General features: G+C 44.1%; 1 protein-coding gene across 4 annotated transcripts in view; it reads right to left on the bottom strand.

Annotated features, from left to right (window-relative positions):
* Positions 1-24,194, bottom strand: part of Stard9 (StAR related lipid transfer domain containing 9) — a 98,428-nt gene that overhangs the window by 69,540 nt on the left and 4,694 nt on the right. For all 4 annotated transcript variants that reach the window (XM_042276019.2, XM_042276021.2, XM_042276023.2 and 1 more), the window contains exon 3: positions 21,691-21,807. In XM_042276019.2, the coding sequence (XP_042131953.2) occupies positions 21,691-21,807 (117 nt within the window). The remainder of the gene's footprint in view (positions 1-21,690; positions 21,808-24,194) is intronic.

Below are 24,194 nucleotides of genomic sequence, written 5' to 3'. Positions count from 1 at the left end.
GTGCACACAGAAGTCAAAAGAAGGCAATCAGTGCTCCCTACGCCTGAGCCATCTTACCTATCCGATACACATAATTTTAAAAATCTTTTTTGTTTTGTTTTATGTTTTTCAAGACAAGGTTTCTCTGTGTAGCCCTGGCTGACCTGGAACTCACTATGTAGACCATGATGGCCTCGAACTCAGAGATCCGACCTGCCTCTGCTTCCTGTGTGCTGGGAGGTGTGTGCCACTGCTGCCGGGCAAAATAAAAAAAATTTTAAAAGTTTCCTTCATTACATAGAACTGAAGTCTAACAAGAGGGGAAATCTGCCTGGTGGTGGAACCCAGGCCAACTGCCATGGATGCTGGAGGAGAACCTGCAACCACCACTTTACTAACCCACCGTAATTCCTAACCACATTCTTAGTAGTTACCCTTTTATCCACAGATGAGTGCAGGTCTCGCCCTCATCAGACACTTTCTTGCAACAGGCAGAATACAGAGGAAGGTCGCATGGTGTCTGGCTCCAACTGACATGTCTACAGCACAACTGCTTCACCCAAGGTCAGGGTCATCGCAGAAGAGGCGTGAAAGGATATCAGGAGTCAGAAGAAAGAGGTTTGCTGTGACTGGGTCTCCTGGAAAGGTCACGGAGGCTATTCCTATGGGATCCCACCAACATGCTGCCTAAACCAACCCGAACAATGACCCCCAGTGGACATGCTGACACGGGAGGGGGACCTTCCGTTCTCGGGGCCTCAACCCTAGGTGAGTAGCTATGGGCAAGCCCGGCTGAGCCAGGCCGACCCTTGGACTGCCCTTGCATAGCTATCCTGCAGGAGTGAAGATATGCTACAAAGAGACTGCAACCCTACCTCTGGCTATTAGGCTACTACTGAGACAACAGGCCCCAAATTAGAACTTTCTGAGAACTCTCATTCTGGGAGAAAGAAAAGGCCGAAGCCTAGTTCAGCCCAGAGAGTGAGCTTGTGTCTCATAAAGAGATCTCACACAGTTCGGACAACTTGTCAGATTTCCTTGCAAGAGAAGGGAGTTTAGACAATGTTGTGGGTAGGATCACACCTCGACTAGCTGGCCATATCCCTTGCCCTTCTATTTAAACCTGAACCTCATGTCAGGACCCCCAAGGTCATTTCAGGGGTGGGGGTGGGGTCACTGGACCTCCTTGTTCCTCTTCCCACTGTGGCCATCTTTCTGCCTTTCCCCATTACGTGTTTCTCTAATGACCTATTGAGAACGCCTGGTGGAGCCTAGTCGTCAGGACTTCGGACTCCAACTCTGAGGAGCACACGCTCAGCCAGCTTCCTTGCTGCCCTTGCTTCATTCCACCTGCCCCCTCTCTCCTGACAGCATTTCCTAGAAAGTTATTTTCACATGACTTTGAACAGCAGGGTCTGCTACTGCAGAAACCACTCAGAAAACCGTCTGCCCACACCACATTAATAAAAAGGCTATGTGTCACTGTAGAAACAAGTCCAGGATTTGGACACAGATGACTCCAAATGTCAGACTCAGCTCTACAACTTCTCTGCCTGCCTGTCTGTCTGTCTGTCTACTTATCCATCTATATATCCATCCTGTAGGTGTGTGCATTCCCATTACAGTGTACCTGTGGAGGTCAGAGCTGGTTGCAGGAGTTAGTTCTCTCACTCTGCCATGGGGGTCCTGGAGACTGAACTCAGGTCACCAGGCTTGGTGGCAAGCGCCATTACCAAACCACTGCACCATCTCACCCACCTTCAGCTCTAGAATTTAAAGAGGTAGTCTTAAATAAAAGGTTGTGTCTGCCAGCCCTGCTATAACGGAGAGGGCTAGAGATGTACAGCTCAGTGGTCCAGCACTGATGGGCATGCTCGGACGCCTTTGTTTGATCCTCAGTACAAAGTGGGCAAGTAATGGCGAGCTGTCACAATGGCTGTTTGACTGAGATCCACCTGCCTCTGCCTCTACCGCCTGAGTGCTGGGGTTAAAGGTGTACACCATCATACCTGGCTGAAAGTGTTTTTTAAACTAGACTATGAAGAAACTGGCTCATTTAGAAAAACTGTTTTATAACTTAGTATACAATTCCTTCAACCTGGAAATACAACATTTCCACTTGCCTATCAATAGAAAATTTATAAAACACTGTTTCTCAGATTTTTTTTCAAAACAGGGGTTTTGTTTGTTTTGTTTTGTTTTGTTTTTTGTTTTTTCGAGACAGGGTTTCTCTGTGTAGTTTTTGTGCCTGTCCTGGATTTCACTCTGTAGACCAGGCTGGCCTTGAACTCACAGAGATCCGCCTCCCTCTGCCTCCTCAAGTGCTGGGATTAAAGGTGTGCGCCACCACTGCTGCTCGGCCATCTCAGATTTTAGCATGTATCTCAACCACCCAGACAATATTAAAAGAAAGTTGGTAACACAGAGGGAGAGGGAGATAGGAGAGATAGATAAGTAATGCTAAGGATGTCTGAAAAAGCCATAGAGAATCACATTATTTTATGAGTTTATCTTAAAATATTAAAGTATCATGTGTATATGTGCACATGTGCACATATGTAGTTTAAATGGAGTTACACCACACAGGTGATAACACTCCTTTTGACCACACAGTTATCTTCTGAAGAAACATGTTCATAGTATATCAGCTGAGCCAGATGGGAGTTGTGAACAAAGGCCAGAGCTATAGAGAGATTGGGGCCATAGTGCTCCCCAAACCCTCCTCAGCACGGTATCTATGCAGGCCCAGTCCCATCACAGCTGGGGAGAAAGGAAAAACAAAAACAAGCACTGCCTTCTCAGCCTTTAGACGCTTTGTCCTGTCCTTCCCTGGTTCTCAAATGTAACTGTCCCTCCACCCATGAGAACAGCAGTCCTGGGAGTGGATCCCTGGGTCTAGGGATTCCCTGGGTTCACTATCACAAGAAAACCCTAGGCAGCCCCTGAAGTACTAGACAAGGACACTCGGTTAAGGCTGAGGCTTCGATATGGCATCCATATGCAACACAGTGCACATAAAGGAATGCATAACTATGGACTGAATCCAGCATTCTCACAAAAATGTGTGGAATAAAATTATATTATGGCTGTTCTGTAGTTTTCCTTTAAATCCTACCTGAGTTACTTTGTACATGTTTGATCTTCATTCAGAAGCACATCACCAGGTCAGTGTCTTGCACACAGCACTGTTTTCAGTGTGCTCCTAAGAGCTCCTTAGCACCGGGCAGTGGTGGCGCACACCTCTAATCCCAGCACTCAGGAGACAGAGGTAGGCGGATCTCTGTGAGTTCAAGGCCAGCCTGGGCTACCAAGTGAGTTCCAGAACCGGCACCAAAACAACACAGAGAAACTGTCTTGAAAACAACAACAAAAACAACAACAAAAAGCTCCTAGCATTGTTTTTAATGGGGTTGGCCCAGCAGCACCAAGAGGTAGTCAAGTAGGACCAAACTGCTTCACATTGTTTGAGCTGCAAATACTTGTATGGAAGGAAACAGGGCTGGAGATCCGGCTCAGTGGTCCTCACAAGACAAAGCAAATGTGAAAACTAGAGTTTGGGTTCTCAGAACAAAAAAGCTGGGTGGGTGTGGTAGCCCACCTGTAATCCTAACATGCAGAAGGTGAAGTGAAGACAGGCACTCCCCAGCTAGACCAGGCAAAAAGTTGAGTCCAGGTTCAGTGAGAGAGACCGCCTCAGCATGTAAGGCAGAGAGTGACTGAGGAAGACCCTGGAGATCAGCCGTGGGTACACACACACACACACACACCACACACACACACACACACACACACACACACACACTTGCATGCCTTCACACCACACATACACATACACTGTGGAAGGAAAACAAGCCTAGCTGATTGTGCCTATGTGGAAAAAGTGTTCCGTCAATTATGCTGCTAGGAACATATTTCCTGTTTTTAATCTTGTTTAGTCTGAAGGTCTCTCGAGGCCAATGTTAGCGCTTGGAGATACAAGTGAACTGGTTTGATACTTTAGCGAGGCCAGCTGAAGGCCATCTCATTTCTAGGTTTGGTTTGAAAGATTAATTTTGTGACACCTGTGCATCATCTGCCTCAGATGTCCCCCTGGCAGGACAGCTTGCTGCCTCAAGCCACGCGGCCCGAAAGCTTTCGCAGGAGGAGCAGGCAGCACATTAGTCACAAGACCTCAACCACACTGGCCTCCAGCCACTCCTTCTGCTTCAGCCCCAGACTTCAAGTCAATTCCAAGCCACACAAAACTAACTCTAGCTTTACAAATGTTCCTGAACAAAGGGAGGCTGAGGCAGGAAGATCTCAATTCCAGGCCAGCCTGGGCCATACAGGAGGACTCTGTCTCCAAACAAAACCCAAAGCATCCATCGTATATTAAAAGTCTTCTAGATTCATTCTGGAGGACTTGCATTCATTCCCTTCTGATTTGAAACTGGACACCCCAAGGTACAGCACAGAGGAACGAGAACCTACTTGGAAAGAAAAGTGCCAGGAATGCTGGGCTATACTGGGAAGAAAAGGAGCACAATGAGCTAGCAGGCCTGTAATCTCAGCACCCCGGAGGGTGAAACAGGAGGATAGCAAGCTGAAGGCTTATCAGGGTCACATAATGAGTTCCAGACCAACCTTGGCCACACACTCAGACCCACAACCTAAAAGAAAGGAAAGAAAACAGCACAATACTACAGCACACATCCCAGTCACCTGGGGAGCATCCCAGCTACACTTCAACACCTAGCCCCTGGGTCAAAAAGGAGTAAGTAACAATTGCATTCTATTATAAGGTATAAGCTATTGCCTGTATCTCACAGAATACTCAAGTCCACTAAAGTATTCAGGTGATTTAGAATAAAACATTCTGATTGCGTCATCGCATCCATAGACAAACACTTGCTCTGGTTACAGAACTAAAATCAGGTGGTGGTCCCCATTTCTCAGAAAGACAGGCGTCACTAAAAAGGCTTGAAAATAACATGTCCTTCATTCATAACCTTTGGTCCTTCCTACACTACTGTAAGACTTAACAGTCCAGTCTCTTCTAATGGTCAGATAATTCGTATCACACTTCAAAGATCAGAGGGTAGCACACAGTCAGGAGATGGGGCAAGTTCATACAGCACTTAGTAGAATTCAGTATAAAAATCAAGACTTTGGAGGCAGCAGACGTGCGTTTAATCTAGGTTCACCCTTCAGTAGTGTGACCAGGGACAAGTTATCCCATCTGTAAACAGAGACACTGCTGGCTCACTTTCCAGGACTGCTGTGAAGAGCAAATGGCAGTTCAGCCAGCTGGGTGGCACGTACTTGTAATCCTAGCATGAGGAGGCAGAGGCAGGAGCAAGTTTGAGGCCAGCCTGGTCTACACAGGGAGAGTCTATCTCAAGACAACATCACTTTACGAAGCCAGGGATGATGGCACAAAACTATAATCCCAGCACTTGGAAGGTAGAGGCAGGGGTACTGATTCAACACCAGCCTTGTCCACATAGCAAGTTTGAGGCAGTGTGAGCTACATGGGACCCTGTCTCTACAAAACAAAAGTTCTATTTTCTCCCTAAGGAAGCAAGTTAGTTATAAAAACATTTCCAAAATTAACTCTGACTTTTCCAAACCCTGAAACCAAATCACTAAACTCCATGGAGCGTTTCCAGATGCTTGAAGAGAAGGAAGAAGTTGTTTACTTTCTTAAAATCTCTGATGTGGACAGAAGGAAAAACCATACCAGCCTGAGACTATGACATGTCTGTGCTTAACATCACCACAAACAAGATGGATCAGTTTAACACTAGAGGAATAAAGGAGAGTGATTAAGGGTTTCTATTCTTGTCAAATTCCATCTCAACAGAATCGCTGCCTCTCCCAGCTACATGAATGTATGTAGGAAGCTGTATGAATCTTCCTCCTACATCAACTCAGTGAGTATCCCTAGAAAGCACCTCTCTTGTACCTAAATGCCAAACTTCAGAAATAAGAGCTGAACAATGAAATGAGTGACAAGGAATAATCTACTACTTCTAAGAAACGTGTAAGACAAACACCTTTAAGCACATTCTTCTGCTTGCTTCTTCCGCCCTGAGGAACAGTTACTGAAGAGGCTGTGCATAAACTGAGATAAATTTAGGGCTCATTCCACATCTGCCTAGATCAACTCCCTAGGGTTCTGCCTTTTACAGCTTCAAAATCCATGCTGGGTGCAGTGGCCTATATCTTTAATCCTAGCTCTGGGGAAGCAGAGGCAAGTGGATCTCAATGAATTCAAGGCCAAGCTAGTCTACATATTGAGAGTTCCAGGCTAGCAAGGGCTACATAGTGAGTCTGCTCAAAAAATAAAATAAATAAAAATAAAATAAAAATTTAGACTGAGTGATGACTAGACAAATGGTCACTATTGGAGTTCAGTCTTGAGGGAAGAGGGGATATAAATACCCCATACTCCCCTGCTTCATAGTTGAAAAATACTGTCCACTATGCCTTTTCTGCAGAAACAAGAGAGATTTCTATTGACATTTAATCAGCTGAACCAAGGGCCCTCCATGAAGCCCATGCATGATATACTGAGGCCAGCCTCCGCCAGATGACTCATACACCTATTCCGTTATAGGGCTAGATGGTATACAATGAATACTTCTTGACATTGTTGGCACAATACTGACATCTACAAAGTTCAGATCCAAAAACCGTGCAACTGAGTTACAAAAAATTGTCTGTCTGTCTGTCTGTCTGTCTGTCTGTCTGTCTGTCTGTCTGTCTCTCTCTCTCTCTCTCTCTCTCTCTCACACACACACACACACACACACACACACACACACACACACACTTCAAAGTATTTTAATTAAGTTGACAAGTTTGCATTGGGCTACATTCATAGCTATCATTGGCCCCATGTGGTCCACAGGCTCCTGGTTGAAAAAGGACAGAATGAAACTCAAGAGGGAACTCCCAAGTTAAATTAGTGAGTCACATGGTACTCTGAGAAAAAGTCAATGATCCTCTTGGAAATCCAAGGAGCTGAGTAAATGTGTGTGTGTGTGTGTGTGTGTGTGTGTGTGTGTGTGTGTGTGTGAGAGAGAGAGAGAGAGAGAGAGAGAGAGAGAGAGAGAGAGAGAGAGACTTTCAAGTCTTAGGCAAGAATGTCTCTTTCATTTTTGGAAGAGAATCTACAAATTTAGGTTCTATCTCATTACAAACAGAGAAATCATATTGTAAATCAGATTTTGAAGATGTTTTATTAGCATATAGTAACTATACATAATGTGTTTCATTACGAAGTTTTCATATGGGTATATAATATATTTCAATTATATTCACCGCCGTTGATCTTTCTTGTCTTCTTCCTCTCACACTAACTCCCTTCCCCTCCCTCTTCCTTACCCCCCCTTCTACTCTCATGTATCTCTTTTTGTTTTTTCAAGGGTTTACTGGAACATGCACTTTATCAGTGGCTACACCACCAAAGACAATGTCTCCCCTCCGCCACCATTGTTAACTGCTTATAAATCCTCAAGTAAGGGTGGGGCCCCATGAGTCCCTCCTACAACACAATTCCGGCAGACTCAATGTAATCCAGCTCTTGTGCAAGTAATCACAGATGCTGTGAGTTTAACAGTGCACAGCCATGCCATGCCTGGACGCTGGCATCCCACACCCCTCAGCTTCTTTCTTCAGCTCTTAGACTCTTTCTGCCCACCTTCTATCATATGAACTAGATTTTTGACACTCTCTTCCCATCACTGAGAATAACAATTTACCCACCCTTCTCTGGTTTTTTTTTTTTTTTTTTTTTTCTTTTTCGAGACAGGCTCTGGCTGTCCTGGAAACAACTCTGTAGACCAGGCTGGCCTCAGTCTCACAAGAGATCCAACCACCTCTGCCTTCCAAATGCTGGGATTAAAGCATGTGCTACCAACACCTGGTATATTTCTCCCTTGGAATTTCATCAAATGCTTGGTTAAAACATGTGTTATTTTCCACACTGTGGGACTAAGGAAGATCGCTCAGTCGATAGAGTGTTTGCCATGCAAGTGTGTGGACCACAGTCTGTATCCCCAGCACTTCTGTCTAAAATAAAAATGGTGGGAGCCAGTGGTGGTGGCACACACCTTTAATCCCAGCACTTAGGTGGCAGAGGTGGGCAGATCTCCAAGTTCGAGGCCAGCCTGGTCTACAAAGCAAGTACCAGTACAGCCAGGGCTACACAGAGAGACCCTGTCTTGAAAAACCAAACACACACACACACACACACACACACACACACACACACACACACGATAGATAGATAGATAGATAGATAGATAGATAGATAGATAGATAGATAGATAGATAGATAGATAGATAGATAGATAGATGGGGGGGGCCTGGGTGAGTATAGTAACCACTTGTAATCTCAGCATTTGGAAGCAGAAGTGGGAGAGTCCTTAGGGCAAGCTAGGTAGGTAGACTAGTTAGATTTGGTGAACTATGGGTTCAGGAGAGACCCTACCTCAATAAAACAAAATGGAGAACAACTTAAGTTACCTGAGTCAACTTCAGGCCTACATAAACATCCAACACACATATAGACACACACATGCAAGCATATAAGCATACCTACCTGCCCACACATGCATACAGGCATGCATATCACATACAATACACAAGCAAAAAAATACAGTATTTACCACATTGTGATTATCTGTCTCCTCTAAAAGAGAAACATCAAATGTGACGCTGACTTAAGAGGCATGTTTGAGAAAAGAGGGCTAATCGAGCAAGACAAACCAAACATAAAAACAATTTCTTTCTACTTCCATCTCTGCAGATCTCACAATTCTAAAGAGGCAATTTTTACTAGACATGCATACACACTGCAAAACTGTATTGTAAGTACCATTCCTGACTTAAAATCCTAGGAAAGAAATATGAGGTCAAGCTGGGCAGTGGTGGCGCACGCCTTTGATCCCAGCACTCGGGAGGCAGAGGCAGGTGAATCTCTGTGAGTTCAAGACCACTCTGGGCTACAGAGTGAGTTCCAGGAAAGGCGCCAAAGCTACACAGAGAAACCCTGTCTCAAAAAAAAAAAAACAAAAAAAAAAAAGTTAAAAAAAAAAAAAAGAAAGAAATATGAGGTCAAACTCCAGTCCCAAAATAATGCAGTACACAAAGAGCAGCAAGCAGCAGGAAGCACCTTAAGATACACAGTTTAAAACTTGCCAGAAAGTTTCAGAATAAACAATTTCTGACTTTGGCTCCCTCAACCCTCATGCTATGCAAGGCAAGACTCTGCCTCTAAGTCACAGCCCTAGCGATGCCTGGCATTAAAGTTACCCTATTACTGTCTTCTCCAGTTGCTGTGACAAAATACCCTGACAAAAAACAAGTTAGGCTGGTTGTGGGGGTCTAGATCCCACCTTTTGTAGGGTTCTTAGGTGGAAGAGAGAGGAATGAGGAAATATTAGAGAGACCTAGCCGAGGAGAAGAAAGACAGAAATACAGAATAGCTTCAGGAGGGCCTGGATCAATACCCAACGGCCTTGAAGGTTTATTCAAAAGGGCTTTGTATAACAATGCCAAGGGGCGGGGCAAAAGACCTCCCCCTTGCAAAATCAAAGCACACTGTATAGCCTAGTGTAGACTCTTCCAAACACCTAGCAAACACACCCATGGCCAAATCATCTCCTTACACAGCCCTGCTGGGTAAAGTAAGCCCAGATTCTCTGACCCTGAGTAAGTTCTCACTAGGAAACCTCTGTGGGTCTCCACAGCTGGTATGGTGATGAACACCTTTAACCCTAGAACTGGGGATGCAGAGACAAGTAAATCTGATGTTTTCAAAGCCAAACTGGTCTATATAGCGAGTTAAAGCTACCCAGGGCTACATACTGAGACCCTGTCTCAAAACAAAACAGAACAGCAACTCAGAAGAGAAAAGGTCTATTTTAGTTCACAATTCTAGGTAGCCGTCGTTGCCACAGAGAGGTCAAGGAGATAGGAGTTAAGGCAGCTGGTCACATCCATGGTTAAAAATAGAGAGCAGGCTCACAGCTCAGCTTGCTCTCTCCCTTTCACTTAGTCTAGGGACCAGGTCATGAAATGTTGCCGTCCAAATTCAGGAAAGGTCTTCTCAACTCAATTAAACATCTCACAGGCATGCCCACAGGCCAATCTAATCTAGACAATTCTTCACTGAGAGCTCCTTCCCAGAATGATTCTGGACTACTATGGCAAGTTGACAATCAAAACTACCCATCATACCCAGCCATGTTCTAGATGCCACAGCACACGACACTATGCCTGACAAAGGTTCTGGTGCTTTTGGTTTGGGGAACAAACACTAAATTAAGGTTGATATAGAAAAGAAAACACTGAACATTTTCTGCTGACACAAACTTTTTTTGAGACAGGGTTTCTCTTTGTAACAGAGCCTTGACTGTCCTGAAACTCTCTTTGTAGACCAGGCTGGCCTAGAACTCACAGAGATTCCCCCTGCCTCTGCCTCCTGAGTGCTGGGATTAAAGGTGTGAGCCACCACTCCTGGCAACTGACACAAACTTAATACAATTGGTTTGTGAGCTACAACTCAAACATATTTCTCATTTGTCCAAGGTCATATTAAAACATATCAAAAATAAAGTTAAAGAATATAACAACACAGAGTCAACAAAAAAATAAAATTGAATAATCTAAATATTCAAACTAGAAAACCTGCAATATATTATATTTATATATTTATATTTATCTGAGAGTAGGGAGATGGCTGTGTCAAATGCTGGGCATTCTGAGTGTCTGTAAGCACTGTACCCAGAGGAGTAATGCAGCTTTCTTAAGTCTTCCATGCTGGGGTGGGCAGCTACCTTTGAATTGTCTATATTCCTGTAAGTGGCCCCAAGAAACATACTAGTTCACTAAGCTAGACTGTGGTAGAATCATTTCTTTTTTAGAAATTATTTTTTTTCTTTTTTGTTTTGTTTAGTAATACTATTTATTGACAATTTCACACATATATACAATGTATATTGATAATATCCACCACACCCAAATCCCTATTTTGCTCAAGACCCTTTTCTACCTTCATGTTCTTTTTTATGCTGTTTTTGATTTTTGCTGATCACAGAAGAGAGAGAAATCAGCCCCATTTCTTTCTCCACACCTTCTGAACATTGCACTTAGAAGGAGCCTTGTGTGATAGGTGTGCTGATAATGTGCCCATAATCCCAGCACTAAGGCCGTAAGACTGCTAGTTCAAGGCCAGCTTATGCTACATAATGACATCGTCTACCCCAACTCCACTCCCCCAAAACAAGGAGCCTTTCACTGGTCAGCTGTGCTGGCTCTCTAAACAAAAGACTATCGAAATGGTGCTGATGGGGTACTTGGACCAGACTTGCTTCTCAAGTGAGAAGGGGAATTTGGTACCTCGGAAGGCTGAGCAAGAGGATTCCTAGGGGGAAGCCAGCTGCTGTCAGCCAGCCTGGAAGCCACTGTCCACTGTGACAGATAGAAAGATACTTTATTTAAAAGGCTACCTTTGGGGCCAGCAAGATAATTCAGTGCAAAAAGGCTCTTTCCACCCCAGCCTCGTCACCTGAGTTCAATGCACAGAACCCACATAAGGATAGAAGAAAAAAAACTGACTGCAAAGTTGTCCTCTGACCTCCACATGAACTCAGTGGCGTGCATATATAAATAAAAGAGAGAGAGTTTTTACGGGCTACTTTCTACTCTTGTTTAGGTGATTTTCCAAATCACTTTTCCACAGACTCTCAAAGCAGTCATCACCATCGAGTGTTTCTTCTTTAATCAAATGACAGTCCCTTTGGACCTCAAAACAAGCCTAAGTGTGAAGAGCAGGATGGGAGCCTAAGACCAATCAATCCTCAGCACTGCAGATCAAGTGCCACCTGCGAGGTAACATCAAGGGCAACTGTCTCAAAAACTGTCTATCAAGTATTCCTCCCCCACAGATGACCTCTTCTCAGCCTACAATCCAGGGCTCCAGATAGTACCAGGAATTCCTATTATCCTTGACTCACTCAGAGGAAAAAAAAATCAAACAAAAAACCTCAAACTACTTTTTGCACTTTAAAAGAATTCTCCAGTCTCCCCTGCCTATTTTTGTATAGGAATTTGGCACCAGTGCGAACCTCTAGTATTAGGGAACGCTGTCCTTCAGATGTTTCCATGAATCTAAAGGCTGATCTCCTAAGAATCGCAGTTAAGTTTAGAGAAAGAGGGAAAACAAGTTAGACAAAGGCAAAAGAATGACCTTATTCTTTCCAAATCCAGCTTACGGAGCCAGCGAGCAGCTGTGACAGCTGCTGGCGGAAGGATCGAACTGTAATGAAACGCTCATGCTCATCTCCCTCCCCCTCAGGCCTGCAAAGCCCCAGCCGACTGCCACACAAAAAGGCTTTTTCTTATAAACGTCTTTCCCTTCCACTTCTGTCTCCATCTTGAATGGAAAGAAACAACACTTGCGATGGAATGTACATAGCTCTGCAAATATTCATGAGAAAATGCCCTAACACCCACACGTGCCTGAGCTCCCCCAGCACATGCGTGAACAAGAAACAGGGGATGCCGACAGTCTCTGACATCTGTGTTTCTATAACTCAAAGCAACTGGGATGGTGTCTCATAAAATGCAACAAGATTCAAGAAGGTGAGACTGGGGACGTAGCTCTGTGCAGAACTGTGTGACTGGCACATAAGAAATGTACTAGGATCAATTCTGAACGCTACAAATTGTTTTTTTTTTTTTAATTTAAGAAGTCACAGTCTGGAGGCTGGATGAGTTAAGAGTGCTGGCTTTTTTTAATTCAAAAATTTTTTTTTACATTTTATTATTTTTATGTATATGAGTGTTTTACCTGCATGCATGTCTATGCACAGTACTTTCAGGTGCCAGAAGAGGTCATTGGATCCCCTAGAACCAGAGTTACAGACAGTTATGAGCGTCCATGTGGGTGGTAGGAATCGAACCTGGGTCCTCTGGATGGAGCAACAAGTGCTCTTAACTGCTGAGCCATCTCTCCATCCCTAGTGCTTGCTTCTCTTGCAAGTGACCCAAGTTCAGTTCCCAGCATCCATATCATGCTGCTCAAAACCACAGCTCCAGGGGATCCAACATCCTTTTCGGGTCTCCACAGGCACTTGCCTTCATGTGAACATTTGCTTACAAACACATAAACACATAATCAAAAATAAAACCACTGCTGGTGGCACACGCCTTTGATCCCAGCACTCGGGAGGCAGAGCAGGCAGAGCTCTGTGAGTTCGAGGCCAGCCTGGTGTACAGAGTGAGATCCAAGACAGGCACCAAAACTACATGGAGAAACCCTGTCTCGAAAAACCAAAAATAAATAAATAAAATAAAAAATAAAAATAAAACCATCTTTTTAAAGTAAAAAGTTGCATCTTACCTGTCATCCATCACATTATTAATTGAATAATTAATTTACTAGCCATTAAGGGATCCTTTACGATATATGGCACTAGAAATGCAGGAACAAAACTGTGAAGGATGCTGTGTGTGCAAGCCTGGACTCGACTGTCATTAGTCAGGGGTTTGATTGTTGGTTCTATTGCTCAGTTGTGTGACCTTAAGCTACTCAGTCTCTCAGAGTCTACAGCTACCCCTGTAGACATGGAGATACAAGTCTGGAAAGTAACACAGTTCTAACAGTGTCTGTCGCTCAGCCAGCTCTCCATCCCGCTACATTTTAGTTTCTTCTGTGTGTTTCCCGCTCCCGTTGTGCCTCCAAAGTCTCTTTTCTGTTTCTGCCACTTTCCTACCTTCTTTACTCTTTCCCCCAAGCTTCCATTCACTCTCCAAGTTCAGGAGATTCCAAAGAAGTAAAAGAAGTGAAGGCCAGACTCCTCTCCCACACCCTCCTACTTACTGTCTTGAAGCAGCAGATAATGGATCTCTTCTTTGTTTGGTGACAGAGTGGGGCTCCTGGACAGAAGTGCTGCTTCTGCTACAGCAGTAGCTAATCAAAGCCTGGCACCGTTAGAGAACCCGTAACAAGTGCCCAGGATCCCCCCATATTACTAGGTGGCAACAGTGCCACTTTCATTTGACTGAGTACAAAGCTGGGCCAGGGCTGGTCTAACAGCACACTACCAGCTGTACTGAGATCTCTGTGGTGCAGTTCATGGTACCTACCTACCAACACCAGAAAGCAGCAGACATTTCTGTGCAACTTAAGGACAATTCTGGATTTGAAGAAAAAAGTGTGTGTGTGGGTGTGTGTATAGAGAGAGACGGAGAGGGAGAGACGGAGAGGGAGAGAGAGAGAGAGAGAGAGAGAGAGAGAGAGAGAGAGAGAGAGAGAGAGAGAGAGAGAGAGAAAGAGAGAGAGACTGACTTAATAATTTAATATGTGTCTAGGCCTTCATCTTTGAAATAAGTTTCTTTAGGCTAGGAATATATATTACGCAGTAGTTGGTAGAGTGCTTGCCTAGCATGCATGAAGCCCTGGGTTTGTTTCTCCATCTCTGTATAAAAGCAGATTTGATGATTCGTGCCTATAATCCTAGTACTCCAGAGGTAGAAGCAGGAGGACTAGAAATTCAAGGTCACCTCAGTTTCATAGCAGGTTCAGGGCCTCTGGGAAGCTGGTAAAGTCCCGAGTGAAAATGTATTTTGACAAGCACAGCCATGTCAAGGATCCCAGTGTCTCAGACCCATGTGAATGGCAAAGCCTTCATCTGGTCCAACAAGTATGGATGTTAAAAATGACCGACCTTCAGCTAAAACCAGTGTATGCAGAAACTGTCCATCACAGCTTCCTCCTCTTGGGTGACTACAGCCTGAAACTGCTTCCCTATAGATATCTCCTACCAAGTTTGGCTAAACCTGCCTCCTTGTTCAGCTGTATAAACCACTTCCTCAATTCAGGTGGATAAAATAAACTCAGTAAGATTTCAGGCTGCTGCGGTACAACTGTATCAGAACACATGGCCCACAATTCTAGCTTTTCTGTACCAGTGTCTGTCCTTTCTCATTCCCTAGTCGCCCAGTCAGGTCAACCCCAAAGGTATGCAGATTGAAGCCAAGGGCCAGCCTGGGATATAGGAGATCCTGTCTCAAAATTTATACAAAAATCAAAATCAAAAACTGTTTGGGGCTGGGGAGATGACTCAGTCAGTAAAGTGTCTGCTGTGCCAGCAGGCAGACCTGAGTTCAGATCTCCAGAACCCATGTCAAAAGCCCAGCAGGCAGCACGTGCTGTGACGCCCCCTACAAACCCATCCCCTCCCCCCACACCCCTCCGCGGGGGACAAGCAGATCCCAGAAGCTTACTGGCCAGCCAGCCTAGCCAGATCAATGCGCTTCAGGTTCAGGGAGAGCCTGAACTAAAAACTAAAGGTGGAGGGCCAGTGAAATGGCCCTGTGGGTAAAAGTGCTGGCCTTGCAGGACTGATGACCTGGGTTCAACCCCCGGGGCCCATGTTAAGGTGGAAGGAAAGACTGAACTCCATAAAGTTGTCCTCTGACCTCTGTATTTATACCCACCTACATATGATAATAAATAAAATGAAAAAAATTTAAAATTGTAGAAAACAAAATAAAGATGGAATATAATAATGGAAGAAAGACCCAAAGTCAAGCTTGGGCACATTCACTCGAGCACACACACAAAGTACCTTGAATGGTGTCTAGTACTATTTCCAGTATTGATACACTGGCCTTTTAATTAATTTATTTACTTCCTTTTTTTTTTTTTTTTTTTGAGACAGGTCTCTGTGTTGCCCAAGCTAGCCCCAGACTCCTGGTATTACTGGTATGCACAATGGCACCTCAATGCTCTGAAACTCTACTTAGCTACCACGTATCAGAATTTAAAAATTCTCCCTATTTTTTTTTTCCGGAGCTGAGGACCGAACCCAGGGCCTTCTCTACCACTGAGCTAAATCCCCAGCCCCCCTAAGTTATTCTTACATCTCAGTGATACACAATTCTCTGCAAATTAATTGAAATGTTTTATTCTAATGGAAATGCAGACCAGATAGTTTTCATGCTCCATGGATTGTAAACTTGCCACGTTCTGCACTTGGCATTATCGCCCATCTTTGCACAGCTGGGTCAACTTTCTGTCATTAAACAGTCCCATCCGAATGCACACGAGGTGGACTGCACTGATGGCAGTTTTCCTCTTGGTTCCTGCAGTCCAGTCCTTCAGTTACGGTTTGGTCTCAGACAGTGCTTATGTCCAGAAATGACAGTCTTGGCTGAGCACAAGCTGGACTATAGAAGAATTCCTGATGGCTAGATAAAAGCCAGCATTCCTCAGGAACTTGGGAAACAGTTCCTGTTCAGTGCCATCCACTAAAATGAGTTATCTCCCTTGCCTCTAGCGGAAGATACATATGGTATCCACTGACATACACCCATAGCTGCATATCAAAGCCCATGCCAGCCTCGAGGCTCCTTCAGTCTCTACTTACAAGCACATTTCAAAGCCACATGGTTGCCTCCTGGCCCTTCTCACCTCCCCCAGTCCTCCTACACTATGCTAGCCCCCAGGTTGTTCCAGATATCACCCCTCTCCCCAAACCCCTGGCCACCTCAGTTGGCCCCCCTCTCTTGAAGATAGCCCTGGCCACATTGAGTCTGTACCTTTTTCTCTCTGCTCTGGACTCTTCCAGATGTCTCTGGATGTTCTCTTTTTCTTATCCACAATAAAACCTTCCCCTGAATCATGGAGCAGCCATTTTGGTGGTTTCTTTATCATGTCCCTTGCATACAATCATGTTCCAGATAATGTGTGGTCCCCTCCCTAGCCTCTCCAGGTTTCTGGCATTCTCTAAGTAAAGTGGGAAGCTATTATTTCTTTTCTTCTCCCTTCCCTGCAACCTCCCCCTACCTCTCCCTTCCCTCTGTTTTCTTTCCCCCTCCTCCCCTCTTGAAAGGCTCGCAGTGACATACTCCGTGTTGTGTGGTGTTTGGTATTCAGTGTACTATGAAGACTAAAAAATATAAAAACACCAGCAACCACAATCAATCTACTACTGTCATTTCAGTTTTAGATTCATTGGTTGTAGAAAGAAGAATCTCCTCACCCACACAATTTTTAATCTGGAAAAGTTACAAATGTTTGCGTAATGTGTTTTAGCCACATAACAAACCATCTTAAAATGAAGATTCCCAGGAGAGTAGAGGCAATTGCTTTGCAAAGGGCAGGGTAGCTTTTTGTCCCTGAACATGCTTTTTGTTGACTCAGGCTGGATTGTTGCACACGGCCACTGCCGTTCTTGGTGGGTAAAGCTGAGCTAAAGTTCCTCCTGGAAAGTTTTACACACACACAAACAATAGGTCAAATGCAATGTGTGTGAGCAGAGAAGTCTCCCCCAACAGTTGTCCGTCACCAGGAGGAAGTTAGTGGAGTTTTCCCTGTGGAGCATGCTGGCCCAGGAGGAATACCCAGCGTCAAGGAAGGGGTAGGAAAAAGTGTGTACTTGCTTCTCATGTGCTGTGAGAGAACTGTCGTTCATCACGCCAGGATCTGGGCCACAGCACGGAAAAACTCACACCTCTACCCACTAGGAGGGCAATTACCATAAGTACTTTAACAATGCCTTTATCATATGATAACTCTGAGATATACACTACCACAAAAAATGGTAAAAATACACACACGTGCACAACTAATAAAAATAGGACACAGAGAGGTTAAGTAAGTTGTCTAAAGTAAGACAGCAAATTAGTATCTGTGCCTTAATTCAAATCTGGGTCCAATTTCAGAGCAGAAACAGATTAGCATGAGTATAGAGTCACACCAGGAAAAAGAGATCAACTTTGAAGAAAAGTTTTGGCTGAAAATCCAAATATTTTTAAAAGGGTATAAATACAATTTTGATCAAGATCTGCCTTAAGAACGGGAAGTTGGAGCTCTGGAGTTGGCTCAGTAGGAAAAGTCTTTTGCCACCCAGCCTGGGACCCACATGCTGGAAGGCGAGGAAAGACTCCTAAAGTTGTTCTCTGACCTCCTTACATGTGCTGTGCCATGCACACAAACCTTCTCCACAAATGAGTGCAGTTTGAAAATGAAAAATAATAGGAAGCTAGTAACACCAGGGTCAGAGACTAAAGGCTCATGGAATAAAGACAAGTGTGTGATCACTTCACATTCCCCCTCTGCTAGAGCTCCATTCTCTCTCTCTCTACCCCATTCTTCTTCTCTCTCTCTCTTCTTTGAGACAGGGTCTCTGATAGGCCTGGCTGGCCTGGAACTCACCATGTAGACCACGCTGACCTCAAACTCACAGATCCTTGCCTTTGCCTCCTGAATGCTGGGATTAAAGGTGTTTGCCACCTCCCCAGCTCCCACTTTTGTTAACATCTTGGTTACCTTTCCTGTTGCTATGTTAAATGCTTGATAAAAGCAACAGAATGGGGAAAGTTTTTCTGACTCCAGTTCAGGTTACAGTCTATTATGGCAGAGAATGAAAGATGGCAGACCCTGAAAGGGGCTGGTCACTACATCAGTCAGGAGGCAGGACATGATGGACACTAGTGCTCCGCTTACCTTCTCCTCTTTATAGAGTCCAAGATCTCAGCCCACAGAATGTACTATTCTCAGTGAGAGGGTCTTCCTACCTTACTTAATCAAGATAATCCCTACAGGCAAGCCCAGAGGTCAGTCTGCCAGGTGATTCTAGAGCTCATTAAACTAACAACAGAAATTAATCATCATCACACAACATCTATCTGTGAATTACTAACATTAACATCTGTTTTTTGTTTTTTGAGACAGGGTCTCAACTATGTAGCCCTAGCTGGCCTGGAAGTTGCTATATAGACCAGGCTGGCCTCCAATTCACAGAAATCCTCTTGTCTCTGCCTCCCAAGTGCTAGGATTTCTATCACACCTGGCTCTAGGTGACATTCTTTTTATTATTATTATTTTTTTTCTAAGACAGACTTTCTCTGTGTAGCCCTGGCTGTCCTGGAACTTGCTCTGTAGACCAGGATGAACTTGAACTTAGAGATCTGCCTGCCTCTGCCTCCCAAGTGCCAGCACTTGGGATTAAAAGTGTGCCCCACCAGTGCCCAGCTCCTAGGTGACATTCTTGTTAACATTTACCAATAAACAGAGAAATCTTGTTAACATCTATCTATGAATCATGACACCTTGTTAACAGGTATCTCTGAAAGCTAACATCTTATTAACCATTATCTATGAATGGTGATATCTTACAATCTATGGATTGTGACATCTTGCTAACAGCTATCTATGAATGATGGATGACACCTTGTTAACATCTAATTCATATATACACACATTACAGAAACAAGTATGCCAACCTCATAGGCAGTCTGAAACTTTCTGTTAACTTTGGAAAGACCAGTGTCTTCTACGCAGCTGTTCCTTTCCTAGATCTTTGCAGATCTCGGTGGAAATGTTACAAATATGTGGGAGGCCAGCTCCCACCTTTTAAAGGGTTCCTATGAGGAGGAGAGAGGGATAAGAAACTTTTAGATAGAAAGATATCGAAGAGGAGAAAGAAACACAGGATAGATTCAGGAGAACCTGGATCGAAACCCAACAGCCCTTTCTGCCTCTTCAAAAGGGCTTTGTATAACAATGCCAAGGGGTGGGGCAAAAGACCTCCTCTTGCTAGATCAAAGCACCCTGCACAACCAAGTGGAGACCCTTCCAAACACCTGGTGACCACGCCCGTGGTCAAATCATCCCCTTATGCAGGCCTGCTGGGTAAAGCAAGCTCAGATTCTCGACCCTGAGTAAATTCTCACTAGGAAACCTCTATGGGTCTCTACACAAATACCAGCAGGCAGATGACTTATATACATTGCATGTTAAAATTAAAAATAAAGAGCCGTGGGTTTGGGAAGAAGGTTAAGAATGCATACTGCCCTTGCAGAAGACTTGAGTTGGATTCCCAGCATCTGTGCCCAGTGGCTCACAACTGCCTGTAACTCCAGCTCCAGAGGCTCTGACACTCTCTTCTGGCCTCTAGGGGTACTGCATGCATGTGCACAAACCCACACTCACACACACATATATAAATAATTAAGAATAAAAAAAAAAGGTCTTAGTATCATTCCATAACTCTGAAAAAGGTAATTTATATTCACATATTCTCTGTACAAATTCACACAGGTATGTGTCACCATGCCTACCTGGCATATATATATATATACACACACATATATGTATGTATATGTATTATATGTATACACACAAACACACTTTTTTTTTCTTTTCTCAATTTTAGGGTTAGACTGTCACAAAGTACCCTAACAACCACCAGGACGAGGATGATTTTTTTGTGGTCTAGCAAGGCTTACTGTCATTATGGGGATGGAAAGCATAACCTTTTACAGTGCTCAACTGATACAATACAATACAATGCTACTGCTTCCCAGAAACAAAGATGCCCTAAAGATGCACCGCCCAGACCTCTAGATGCCTTGGCAACTTGATAAAGAGCTAAACAAAACTACAAGGCATGGAGAAGATGACCAGCAGCACCTTCAGTCAGCAAAGCCTTGGTCCTCTTAACCCTCAGCCAGCAGATCTTTGGACTTCACCTTCTACACACTCTTGCAGTCTGGCAGACTAGCTATCTATTCCTTTCACATTCTGTGTAGAAGCACAAATACACATGTAAGATCCTAAGAAGATATTAGCCTTTAGGAGTCCTTAATCTTTCTGCTGTACACAATTCAAGGTCATGTTTGAGGCAAGCCTTACTGACTGTTTGAAAGGAAATGGCCCCCAAGGGGAGTGGCACTATTAGGAGATGTGGCCTTGTTGGAGGAAGTGTGTCACCGTGGGGGTGGGCTTTGAGGTCTTTTTCTCAAGCTTCACTCAATGTGACAGTCAGTCAACTTCCTGTTGCCTTGGAGTCAAGATGTAGAGGACTCTCTGCTCCAGCACCACATCTATCTGCCTGCCAACCACCATGCTCCCCATCCTGATGATAATGGACTGAACCTCTGAAACTGTAAGCTAGCTACCTCAATTAAATGTTTTTATTTATAAGAGTTGCCGTGGTCATGGTGTCTCTTCACAGCAATATAAAACCCTAGGACACTGACCTATTACAATATCAGAAGACTATCTGCACTAACCCCCAATCTGAATCACACTGAGGCCCAAACTGCAGACAGACACTAGCCAAGCTCCGACACCTTCACCAAGCAGTCTTTTTCCACCTCTTTGCAACATTTTTTTAAAACTAATGCCACTCACTACCATTTCTCAGATTAAGACATTATTAGTTTCTAACCAACATATCATAAAAAAATAGTCATCACCCAGATTCCATGCTAATTTACCTAAGTTTCCAGTTATAATAACAGAGGAGACAATGCTATCATGGAAATAACTTTTAATGTTCCACAATGTATGTGTTTTCCTCTTGAAAACCAGCTTTCATTGAGATTTTCTCAAAGTTTAAAGTACCGATTAGGGCTGGAGAGATGGCTCAGAAGTTAAGAGCACTTCCAGAGTTCCTGAGTTCAATTCCCAGCACCCACATGGTGGCTCACAACCATCTGTAATGAGATCTGGTGCCCTCTTCTGGCCTGCAGACATACACGCAGGCAGAACACTGTATACATAATAAATAAATAAATCTTTTAAAATAATAAAAATAAAAATAAAGTACCAATTAGAGTACTTCCAGTCTGCAACTGCCATAATGACCTTGAAAAGTAAATTTACAGCAAACATTTGTAAAAAGAATGGAGGGAAGATAACATTACCACTTCCTGAGATGCGTAGTGAGGGTCCTCCGGGTTCACTGACCAATAGCAGTAATCAAAACCAAATGCTACAACCTTCTCCCGGGTGTCTCCAAAGCTCTCTGGTCGACTGCTCACCTAAAATTAAGCACAGTATTCAGTGTCTTCCCTGTCATATCATTGGACTCTGGACAGTGGCTCTTCATTATGCTCTCTGATAATTACAGACCTGGACTAACACTATAATGTTCACGACAGCCACAAAAGGAGAGAGGTAACATCTGTCTCCATCTCACTAGAACAAATAGACGCAGGAACTAAATATGCCTATTTCTCTAGCATGTGACTGCGTACAAACACGTGAGGTATAGGACAGCCCAGGGGAGAAAGCCTCTTTTAACGGACAGCTCTAGTGCTCATTCCCTCCTTAAGTATTCCTGCAGCGGATGCCGACAGCATGAGTACCACAGTCCCCAGGTCCAGCAGATTTCAACTTGGAGCTTTCCTTGAGGTCCTTTAGGAATCTGCTCTCAATGACTTGGAAATAGTATTTTTTTTAAAGATATATTTATTTATTTATTATGTATACAGTGTTCTGTCTGCACACCAGAAGAGGGCGCCAGATCTCATTATAGATGGTTGTGAGCCACCATGTGGTTGCTGGGAATTGAACTCATGACCTCAGGAAGAACAGCCAGTGCTCTTAACCTCTGAGCCATCTCTCCAGCTCCGGAAATAGTATTAAATGGAACCAGGAATAATCCAGCAGCTGAAGGCAGAGGAGGGTAGGGCCAAAACTTGGAACTGTGCTGAGCTCTGGGTACTGGGGAGAATGGCTGGCATTCTTCACAGAAATGCTTAGTCTTAATATTTAAATTTAAACTGTGGTATTCAGGTGACAATAATCTCACTATGAGAAAATGCCTCTTGCAAAGATCTCCTTCATCCTCTCCAGAGAGAAGAAACTCAAGAATGGACACTTGGTGCACACTCTGAATTCCTACTTCATGGGTGTAAAATGGCCAGGATGCTACAAAGTCATCACAGTCTGTAGGCATGCACAGCTTTGTGTGCTGGCTGCTCCAATGTCCTCTGCCAGCCTCCAGGAAGGAAAGCATGGCTTACAGAGGGATGTTCCTTGAGGAGGATGCACGCAGCACTAAGAGTGACCAAATCAAGGTCAGGGGAAAATATACCCAAAAAACACATTTTAGACAAGTTTCAAAAAGGAAAGGCAACTCTGACATTGGTTATTCAAAATTTACAAAAGAACATGGATGTCATAATGAGAAAGAGCTCGTTTGTGGATAACTGACCTTAGGGAAGTCAACAGCTGGGGAGGTGCAGACTAAAGTTTGTTCTTGGGTGCTTGAGAGGTGGCTCAGAGGTTAGGAGTGCTGGCTGCCCGTCCAGAGGCCCCTGGTTTGATTCGCTGCACCCATATGGTAGCTCATAACCATCTGTGCCTCCAGGCCTGGGGGACCTGATGCCCTCTTCTGACCTCCTAGAGCACTAGGTACTTATGTGGTGCACAGAAACAGATGTAGGCACAACACCCACACACATAAAATAATACATTTTTTTTAAGTTTGCTTTTAAATTTTTCTCTTGGGCAAACTTCATTTTCTAGACCCCAAACTACAAGATCTTACAACAAAAGAGCTGAAGTGTTTAGCAATGTAATTAGTCTGTAAGAGAAGGCAGGGAGTGAAAGGGCCTGACTCTCCAGGGGCTCCTGTTTAAACTTTCACAAGACTTTTAACAAGAGCTAATGACAAGAGGAAACAAGTCTCATCACAGAAGGAACAAGGGAGAGGGCATAGCTCTGAGCCTGGGACTAGATAACCTTCACTCTGCCTCAGCTTCCTCAGTTCTGGGGACTGCTGGCTTTACATCACAAGCTAACGACAGCATCTGTCATGTGATCACCTCCCTGGCTTCTTTCCACTGCTCCAGGTCCACAAAAGAAGAACCCCTTCATCTTCCTCTTCCGCATCAGGAAGGATGGAGGAAGTTGACTCTGGAGGGCAGGCTAAGGAGGAGGGAAGGAAGTTCCCTGCGTCTGTTCAATTGTGCTCCAAAGTTAAGTAGAGTTGTGGAAAAAAAAAATCTGCAGTAAGACTCAGGCCAATGACCAACTCCCTTCTGAGTCTGAAGGCTGATGTCTGACATCTGGACCACATTACGGCCAAAACAAACCTAATAATGCCCCAGATAAAGCACTATCAGTTGAAGGATTCAGGATGAAGTTTAACTGGTGGCCAGCTGAGTTACATAGACATATAACTTTTCCCTGGCAGCAGTTAAACTAATCGCAGCCCCTATTACATACCCTGGGTTTAGTTTCAAAGCAGCTACTATCAGTTTCCAAAACAGCTGCACTATTCTATTTAACAGCATGGACTACAACGCCACATTTTCTGGACTCTAAGCATAATTCTTTTGTTTTATTTACTTTGTGATTGGTCTAAGCTTTTCCCACAATCCTCTTACATCTCCTGCTTTCTAATATATCAAACATATTC

The sequence above is a fragment of the Peromyscus maniculatus genome, chromosome 4 (assembly GCF_049852395.1).
Source record: "Peromyscus maniculatus bairdii isolate BWxNUB_F1_BW_parent chromosome 4, HU_Pman_BW_mat_3.1, whole genome shotgun sequence".
Lineage (NCBI taxonomy): Eukaryota > Metazoa > Chordata > Mammalia > Rodentia > Cricetidae > Peromyscus > Peromyscus maniculatus.
Note: the sequence above shows the minus strand (reverse complement) of the source record. Positions and strands in the feature narration are given on the sequence as shown.